General features: G+C 35.7%; 1 protein-coding gene across 1 annotated transcript in view; it reads right to left on the bottom strand.

Annotated features, from left to right (window-relative positions):
- Positions 1 to 3,391: 3,391 nt before the first annotated feature.
- CDC73 (cell division cycle 73) overlaps positions 3,392 to 9,079 on the bottom strand; it is a 92,122-nt gene continuing 86,434 nt past the window's right edge. The window contains exon 17 of the mRNA XM_059998512.1: positions 3,392 to 8,549. Coding sequence (XP_059854495.1) covers positions 8,513 to 8,549 — 37 coding nt within the window. The 3' untranslated portion in view covers positions 3,392 to 8,512. The remainder of the gene's footprint in view (positions 8,550 to 9,079) is intronic.

Raw genomic sequence — 9,079 nt, 5'->3', positions numbered from 1 at the left:
TAGTCACTCTACTTTGCTTCATTTTTTTTTTTTTTTCCTGTATCACTTTTTCCCGTCCATCTCATCCCATTCACTGAGGGATGGCCCAATGCTTTGCTCACCCTGTATTCCCTGTGACTAAAACCATGCTTGTCACTGGCACGAAGTAGATAATAAATATTTGACCAAAACGTCTGCCAAGTGTCTTTTACCCCCCGATGTTGCCTGGAACCTACATAGTAAGAGCCCTTTCAAACTAGTGAAATTTTTCCCTAGTATTTAGTGAGTGTGCCTTCCTGAGTCTGTTTCCATTTTTTCCCCTATGGTTCTTCACATTAAATATCCTAAACTTGTCTTCGAGGTGCTTTCATTTTTGCTACCATCTCCATATCTTTTGGTTTTGCTTTTCTAAAGATAAATAAGACTATGACACATATTCCAGGCCACTAATCTGGTCCTCGAGAGGGGCCATTTCCCTCTTTCCTACCACACTTCAGTGCGTCAGGTTTTTAATTTCTGGAAAGTTTATCTTACACCAATTTCCTCACGTGCTTTTTCAAAATTAAAGTTGTCCTTGATCTCTACAGCAATTCTTTTTTTACCACTACCCATTTCTGAGGGTTCTTTCTCTCTAGATACCGGCTACTTAAGTTTTATGTAGACTATTTTCCTTTGTCAACTCATTCACCCTTCGGCATAAGTCAAACTGGGATACTCTGAGTGCCGTAAATCTGTGAGCAATAGAAGCCAGTGACCTGGGCTTCCGCGGGCGGATGGGGGGTTAGCCAGCAAACTGTCAGCCCCCAGCAGAGGCAGGAGGTCAGTCTCCTCCAACTCATTTCCTCCGTCTACAAGAACCTCCTCCTCCCAGCCTCGCAGGAAGACACGGAAGTGAGTCCGCCACGCAGCAGCCCAGCAGGGGCTTGGGAGTGGAGTCTGCCTGGTGCCATCCGTGTGGACTACACCACTTTCCAAGTCCAGGGAACTCTGAGAGCGAGGCTCTCACATCTTCAAGCCATACCCCTAGAACCGCATTCACGTTGAAGATGAAAGGTGCAACCAAGTTTAAACGTGGGTGGCAAGGGGTAAGTACAAGGTGACAGGATGAAGATGCAAGCTAGGGAGTAAACAGTAAGAACGCAAAACTCACGACACTGGGGGAGGTTGTAGGAGAACGCGTATGAATGGGCAGTTTCCCTGATGGGGGGCAGGACGTTTAAACCATCGTTGACAGGAGGGAAGAAAAACAAAGAATGCTTATTATTGTGCACACTTGTTTGTTAGATACAGTTCCGGAAGTTCATGGCTTCTGCTTCCTCTATCAAGAAGAGGTAGGGTCACTTCTGGGTAGAGACAATCAAGTAAAGCAGGATCACAGCTGGATCATACTTAACTAAAGATTTGGTGGGAGACTGAGGAAGGAGGAAAAACTTGCAATAATATCAAGAGAAGGCATAAAACCTCATGCTAACAAAGAAACCGAGGAAAGAAACAGATTCAGGCAAGATTTAGATTAGGCTCAAATGAGCATCGAACCCACTTCATTGTAGGAAAAGAAAGCTGACATCATTCGAAGAACCCTCATCCAAAATCCATAACAAAGCAAACTGAGGAAATAAAGAGGCTCCCATAGAATAAAAACAATGAAAACCCCTCAGGAATGAAAAACCCCTTCCAACCACGAGTATCCCCAGGGGTTCCTTCTCCCAGCACCCTGCATACAGTCTGGGAACTGATCCCTGTGCTCTCCCTTAGTAGGGAGCTGCGAGTACCACCGCAGGGGGTGGGGGTGGGGGTGACCTCGGAAGAGGGCAGAGCTCAGGTCTTCCAACAAAGATTTTACCATCCTCAGGATTGCTGGGCTCCAGAAACTGGGAGAACTAGCCTCACAGGGGAGCAAAGAGGGACAAGTCTCAGAGTAGGCAGGAAGCCCACAGGCAGAATTTGCACTTAGGAACATCAAAGCTCTCATAATCTGTGCTAATGGGACAAATACATAACATTTTTAAAGCAACTTGGAGGGGGTGTTGAAATGATCTATACCTTTTTATTTTAAATCTCAAAAAAATACCTAAATGTACATTCACTGATCTCTTGATATAATGCCAAGGTTTTTGTTTGCAGCGTGGATTCTTTAAAGCTTGTGCACGATCTTCTTGCCATCAACGTGAGTCCCTAGCCTGTGGCTGTCCTCCCTGTCACCCCAGTTCTTGTCATTCTAGATTAGTTCAACACTCACATTAATAACCATTGCCTCACAGATCCTTGACTCTTTATCTCAAAGATCTCCTCCTATCCCGGCTTCTTCCAAGGTCTTAACTTTTTCTCATCAATATTCTATCACCTCTGAAATCTTGATTTCACACATCCCATCCTCTGGCCTTCTCATCTTTCAGGCTCACTTTTAGCTTCATTTCACTAAAGGTTTCAGTTCACGGTCGGTGCCACTTTCCCCAATCCACTACCTCCTTTCCATCATTTATTCCTTGAAGGGCTTACTTAGATCCCGTGTTCTGGTCCAATAATCATCACCTTGCGAGCATCTTTAACTCCCTGGCCTGCTTCTACTTCCATCAAAAGTTAAAAATCTAACTATTTGCTTTCTCTACACCTGCAGGTAAATGCTGCTGGAGGGGTGGGGGGAAATATATATCTCTCTCTCTCACCTTACAGGTCTTTGCCTAGTTTCACTTAAATTTATGACTGAAACCCCAAAAGGATACATCACTGCCCAAATTCTGCTATATTTGGAGTTCCCAAATAATTTCTTCTTTCTCCTCAAATTCCTACATCAACTTGCTTTAAACTACATTAATGCTCCTCAATTTATTTTATTTCATCATCAGTAACTCTTATTCTTCCTTTTTGTACTCAGTGGTGCATTATGGAATAAAAATACATAACTAAGAATACAAATTCTTTAAAATCAAGAACACCATAAACATTAGCGATGCCCAACTGTGCTAAAATAACTGAACGAGCACGAACAAGCTCATCTGATCTCCCCCAACCATCAACACTGACTTGACAAACCTTCACATTATTCCATTTTAAAGAGAAACATGTTCATATTATTTAACAAATTTAAAAAGGAAAATCGATGCCATTACCACATTTACATCTTTAACACTGTGAACTGCAGGATGGCAGCTCTTCTGTGAGTATACATTACCATATTTTATCACAGTGAATGTTGTATGACCAAATGTGTTTCCATTTGGATTTTTTGTAGCAAATGAAGCACAGCCCAATAAAACATCCAAATGTGATAAACAGAATCTCTCAGATGCCTTCTGTTTCATATGGCCTCAGCCCTACTGACATCAGTTACGTGATATAATTCAACATTCTATAGATGAGGGTGAATTATAAACTATTAATAATTCTATGCCAAAGGATCTACAAATAATGATGAGACAGACTCAACAACACAGCCTTCTCCAGAGCTATTTTTAATGTTTTTTATGGTCATTTAAGAAAATTGAGAGGAAAAGTCTTCTAACCCACCATAAATGCTGATCATTATACAATCAAATAGGAAAAGTGTTTTAGAAAATGACAGAAAAAAAGCTTATTTGGCAATGTGCTGTTATTTATATACTAGTACCTTTAAGCCCTAAAAAAGTTCAACATTTACAACTCAGGCTATATCTATTTTAGTTATGTGAAAGCTCACCCAAGAGCAGATGATCAAAGGAACAGAGAGCAGAATAAAATACATATTTAGTGGGCACTTATGAATTGGATGGAAATTAAGTTCGAATATGGCCCATTAAACTCTTCATTAAAGAAATTTTGCTGCAGAAGATTCACATATTATTACTGGCACCGCCACTATGCTGCTGCTGCTGCTGATTTGATTATGTGGGAGTACAGTTTGTTTTGAATCTATTAAATGTTAAAATCAGGATGCTCAAACTGTAAAGATAATGTCATTTACCAGGATACACTCTTAATTCTATTACAAGGATATAGGAAATGTGACCATAACCAAGCTATAAGTTCAGCCGAGCACATAGCTTATCTTTATGAAGAACTACGAGTCTCTGTATTATTTAACTCATTAACAGAAAAGGTGACTATAAATGTACTTAACTCAGTAGTTTTCAAAGTGAAAACTTACTGTATTTATTTCCGAAACAGAGGAATACTATGCCTGAAAAATCCGATGAATCATTTTATGTAAAAACTTTCATCATCTACATCCTACCCCGCAGTACAGTTTCTGTCTTCTTGGCTGAATGTGATTCTTCTGGTGGGGCATGGGGGCACGGGGAGGGTAGTATTAAAGTACCACAAAATGTTTTATTCACAATTAAACAAGAGACTTAAAAATCCACTGATGTTAAATCAGAATGAGTACAACACTTTACCAGGTTACACCGCCCAAATTTAAACTCTACTCAAGAACCACTTTGCTTGAGAAATAATAAAATCGGTGGCTAGACAATCACTTCTAGTGCCTACACCATGTACATGAACCACATTACATATTAAAGCACTTTAATCAAACTTGGAGGTTAAGTAGTTTTTAGTAAATGTAAAGTGGATAGAAATGGAATTCAATGGCAAACAAAATTCTCAGAGATAGGTCATTTACTTAAATTTGACATAGTATCACCCCACTTTTTGAATTTTGGCAATAAAACTGGTTTTATTTCATTAGCTTTACTCATTTAAATGGCACGCATTTATAACTCCCAAGATACTCGTATAAACACTACCTAAAATAATACATAAAAAACCAAACAGATCAATAACCTGAAAGTGTTATTACCTATTATGCATTTACTAAATATAATTCTTTATACATCTATTATACATTTTTAATTTTTCCTTAGTTATTATTCCAACATATGAATATAGAAACCATGCTGGGGTCAATATATATCCAAATGTGGCAATGAGTTGGCCAGAACATATAGGACATGGCATTTCAAAATTTCTAATGCAATTCTTATGTCAAATTCAGTCATTTCTCCCCTTTTTATTTCTAAAGTTAATATACCATGGTTAGAGTAATCAGTTGAATATCAAATCCAAGTGAATCATAAAAGTTCAGTCACGTAATATTAAGGCTAATGTGATTAAATTTATTTTTCATGTTTCCTTTAATTTTGACCAGCTTTTGTAATGGCTGCATTTGTAATATTATAAAATAAACTGTTGGTCTCAAAAAATTTTATAAACGAATTAGTTTGACAACTAAGACTCATATAATAGTTATCTGGCAAAGTGGCACTTTATTCCTGGCCACATATGTATATCTTATCATCACTGTTCCTACTGTTGACACCAATAAAATGAAATTGTTATGTAGTAAGAAATATGGCAACTAAATACCCCTCCCCACCCTCCAAAAAAGAACAATGTCATCACTTTAATTTTATTAGGAGTCACAAAATTTTTTATTTAGGAAAAATATTTCCTTCAATGTTTATTAGATAATGAATCTTATTTAAATGAATAATTTACTTTTACTTTTCTGTGTAGACCAATTAAAAAGTATGCCTCTTTCCTTTCATAAGCAAATTCTATTTGTCTAATTCTGCATGGCAGATAAGAAATTAATACTTTATTTCCTTCTACCTTAAAAATTAATTATGAATTTTCCTCATTATGAATTAGTTATTTCTGTATGGACTGTTGTCACGCTGCTGTTAAAAAAAAAAGTTAGTAAAGGATATGAACACATGGGAAACAAACCATAAACTATAATACTAGTTTATAAGGAAATATATTAAACATTGTTTAAATATTAAACAGCAAAATATTCGTATATTAAATAAATAAGACTTGAATTTGTCTTGTGGAACTATAGGCCAATACCACCAATAATGGGGATGGTCTAGTGCAAAAGGTGGCCACAAAAGAAAAAAAACACAAAAAACAAAAATAGGAGGAGACGACACAACATTTAATACTGGCATTGTTTTCGTAACAAATTGAGCCAGTGATTTTCGATCCTTTCTCAACATAAAATACCTGAAGAACAACTTTTTAAAAATACTGATGAACAGGTCTCATCCCATACAAATTAAATCAGAAACAGGATTCAGGCAACGGAATTTTTTAAAGGCCCCCTAATGATTCTAACGTACAGTCAGGGTTGAGAGCTGCTGACTGAAACCCACAAGCTTCTTACTGTTGCCTGACTCAGAAAAGGTGTCCTACGAATGAAGAAAAGGCGCTTTCTTTTACTGGTGAGACAAGACAAGGGTGTCTCCAGTTACTTATGGGTAAGTCAAACTTACTAATGCATACTTCCTTTCCATTAAAATATCTGCATAGGACTCTTCATTCCCTACAGGGAATTACAATTACAATTCTGTATTTTTAAACTCCAAGACCAAGTAGAGTCAAAGTACTTTTTTGTAATAAATCAGTTACACTGAGAATCCATCACTCATTCGTGCACATAAATATGTACTGAATGCCTACTGTGTGCAAGGCACTGTGACAGGTGCCGCTACAGGACCTGGAGCCATGAGAGGATGAAGAGTGATGGGCTGGAAGCTTTTTTCCTTAGAATTAACGGCTATAAAATGAATTACATGGACCTAATTAAGGGAATGAAGGTCAAAAAAAAAAAAAAAAAAGGAAAAGACAAAAAGTACATACTAAGGGTTTGATTTTCAAATACATGAAACAGCATATTTGTACTTTTCCTAATGTTATTTCCAGAGCCTCTGAATACACGTAAGGCAAATTCAAGATAGAAAAATAAACCCTGTTTAAAGTAGATGTTCCCAATTTTAACCACACTCTATAAATTTCATACATAAGTATAAATACTAAAAATCTTTATAGAAAGGTAGTTCATGTCCACTTGTAGTAGTCTTAACAAGTAATCTTACATTAAAATATTACAGATTTTAGTCCTTGACTATTTCATCACGGAGAAAGTTTATACAACACAATTTATTTTGAAAACAGATTTATATGCTGAGAAATTCTAATGTGAACAAATTTGAGTTTTCTTTTCAAGAAGAGAGGATGCAGAGAAGGGAAGAAAGGGGTGGGGGGCAGAGTCTGTTCAAACCTTATAAATATCCTAAAATCTAATAATTTAAAATGCTGACTGCTTTCTTCCTCAGGAACCTAGTGAATTCCATATGAATAAATACTTTTGCTGTTCATTATTGGCATGGACTTTTTTGGTTACTTAAAAAATAAATATTAAGTGCTTCTCATTTTTACGATAGCATTAAATTTCAAAATGAGGCTAGGTAATGTCAGCTTAACATAAGAAAGAGCTAAATGTATACATAAAATATGTTAACCTATGAGAGATTCCTGGGGTGGGAAATGGCATAAGATGAATGATCAGCAACAATTCTAGTGGCAAAAACTCTTTAGGGGAGTAAAGGTTCCAAAAGCTGCTTTTAAGTAATAAAAGGTGGATCAAGACTCAAGAAAAACGCTCATTCGTTTTACCTTGGATGCAACACTCTGTCTAACGTACAGAAGTAGTAAAATATTTTACTAAGTTAAAATATAGGTTTTATATTTTATACGATATTGAATACGCACATAAAAATACCAGTGTTTTTATCTTGTTTCTGTTCAGACACTTAATTAAGCAAATATGTTCTTTGGTGTCTGGGAGAGTTTATCAATATTTAAAGATAATGGAAGATAAGAACATGCCTAGAAACAGAAGACTCAAAATCCTATACCATACAAAGAATCAAAGGTGGACTTATGAGAAAAGACAGAGTTACACTGCAGTAGGACTAATACATTTCTTTCCCCCAAATCATACTCTGGCTCCCAAAATAAAAAGTACTATAGCCTATAAGGTTTTTAATCTGTGTTTTGAGATTTTTTCAAGTGGAAAGATATCACAGATAGAAATATATCATTCTAAGTTTTAAAATTACCAAAGTCAGTGAGAAGAATGTACATTCATTAAATGTATTCATTTTAAGTAAAGAAGTCTTGAAAAGCCGAACAGTTCAACCAAAGGTGATGAATTGTTCTTGATTTTTCATTATTCCTTTTTAAATAGAGAAAGTACAGATATAGTACATATACAGGCTGACATTTTGATTCATTCAAAATAGTCACATCCCTTTGCTTGGTTTTGGAAGTTCCAGAGATTAAAATTAATACCATTCATAACACAGTATTCTCAATAAAAGGAATTATAGAGCAATGAAAAATCAGAAGATGGCTTAGAGAGCCTTATAACCTCTACATATACACACTTTTGTAACCTGTATTTATTTTCTAAAGAAACAAATTTTAAGTAATGCTATTTTAACCAATGGAGAAAAAAATTCTATCAAAATATACAATTTCCATTACAGACTAGAAGGCTAATATTAAAAAAATAGTTGTAAGCCAAAAAGTTTGCTTATATGACAGGCATCATCCCTTTGAAGCATAAATCATCAAATAAGGTTTTATAAAAGATCGATCTGTGACCTTCTTCATTGATAAATTCATAAAGCTTGAGTCCCAGTCTCTAGATCACGGTGTATCCATGCTTCTTAATCCAGATTTCCAGAAAAGCGGGAAAACAAGTAATTCAGAATCTCAAGTGGGATTTGTGCTTTACCATGTACCTGAAAAATAATATTATAATAGGTTATAATGATTATAAGAATTCTAGAAGTTTTAGAATATTACATGTAAAAATAAGTTGACATTTTTTAAAACTTAAAATCAACACTGGAATAGGATGTTTTGCTTTCTAAAAAATGGATACTGTAACCTTTGGGAATATAAGGATTTCTGAAGTAAGCCAGAAAAAACATTCCTCTTAATAATTTCTATAATCTAAGAGCTTCTGGCTAGAATAATAAATGATTCTCTTTAATATATTATCAATTATAACCACTGGGTTAACTCAATCACCTATGACTTCGAGGAAACCCATAATATTCGGTGAGAGACCAAGAAAGTTACAGATTTTACAGAGCACCTGAAATGAGAACCACAGATTCAGTGGTATTGTGATCACATGCTGTTGTTAAATTTCCAATTATAAAACTGATATTATTGCAAAGGTCTTTAAGAACTCAATTTATACTAGTAATTAAGATATATTCAAAAACTGAACTCCTTTCATGAGCAGCCAGCTACCCATAACTCA

Source organism: Delphinus delphis, chromosome 1 (assembly GCF_949987515.2).
Source record: "Delphinus delphis chromosome 1, mDelDel1.2, whole genome shotgun sequence".
NCBI classification, from domain to species: Eukaryota; Metazoa; Chordata; class Mammalia; order Artiodactyla; family Delphinidae; genus Delphinus; species Delphinus delphis.
Note: the sequence above shows the minus strand (reverse complement) of the source record. Positions and strands in the feature narration are given on the sequence as shown.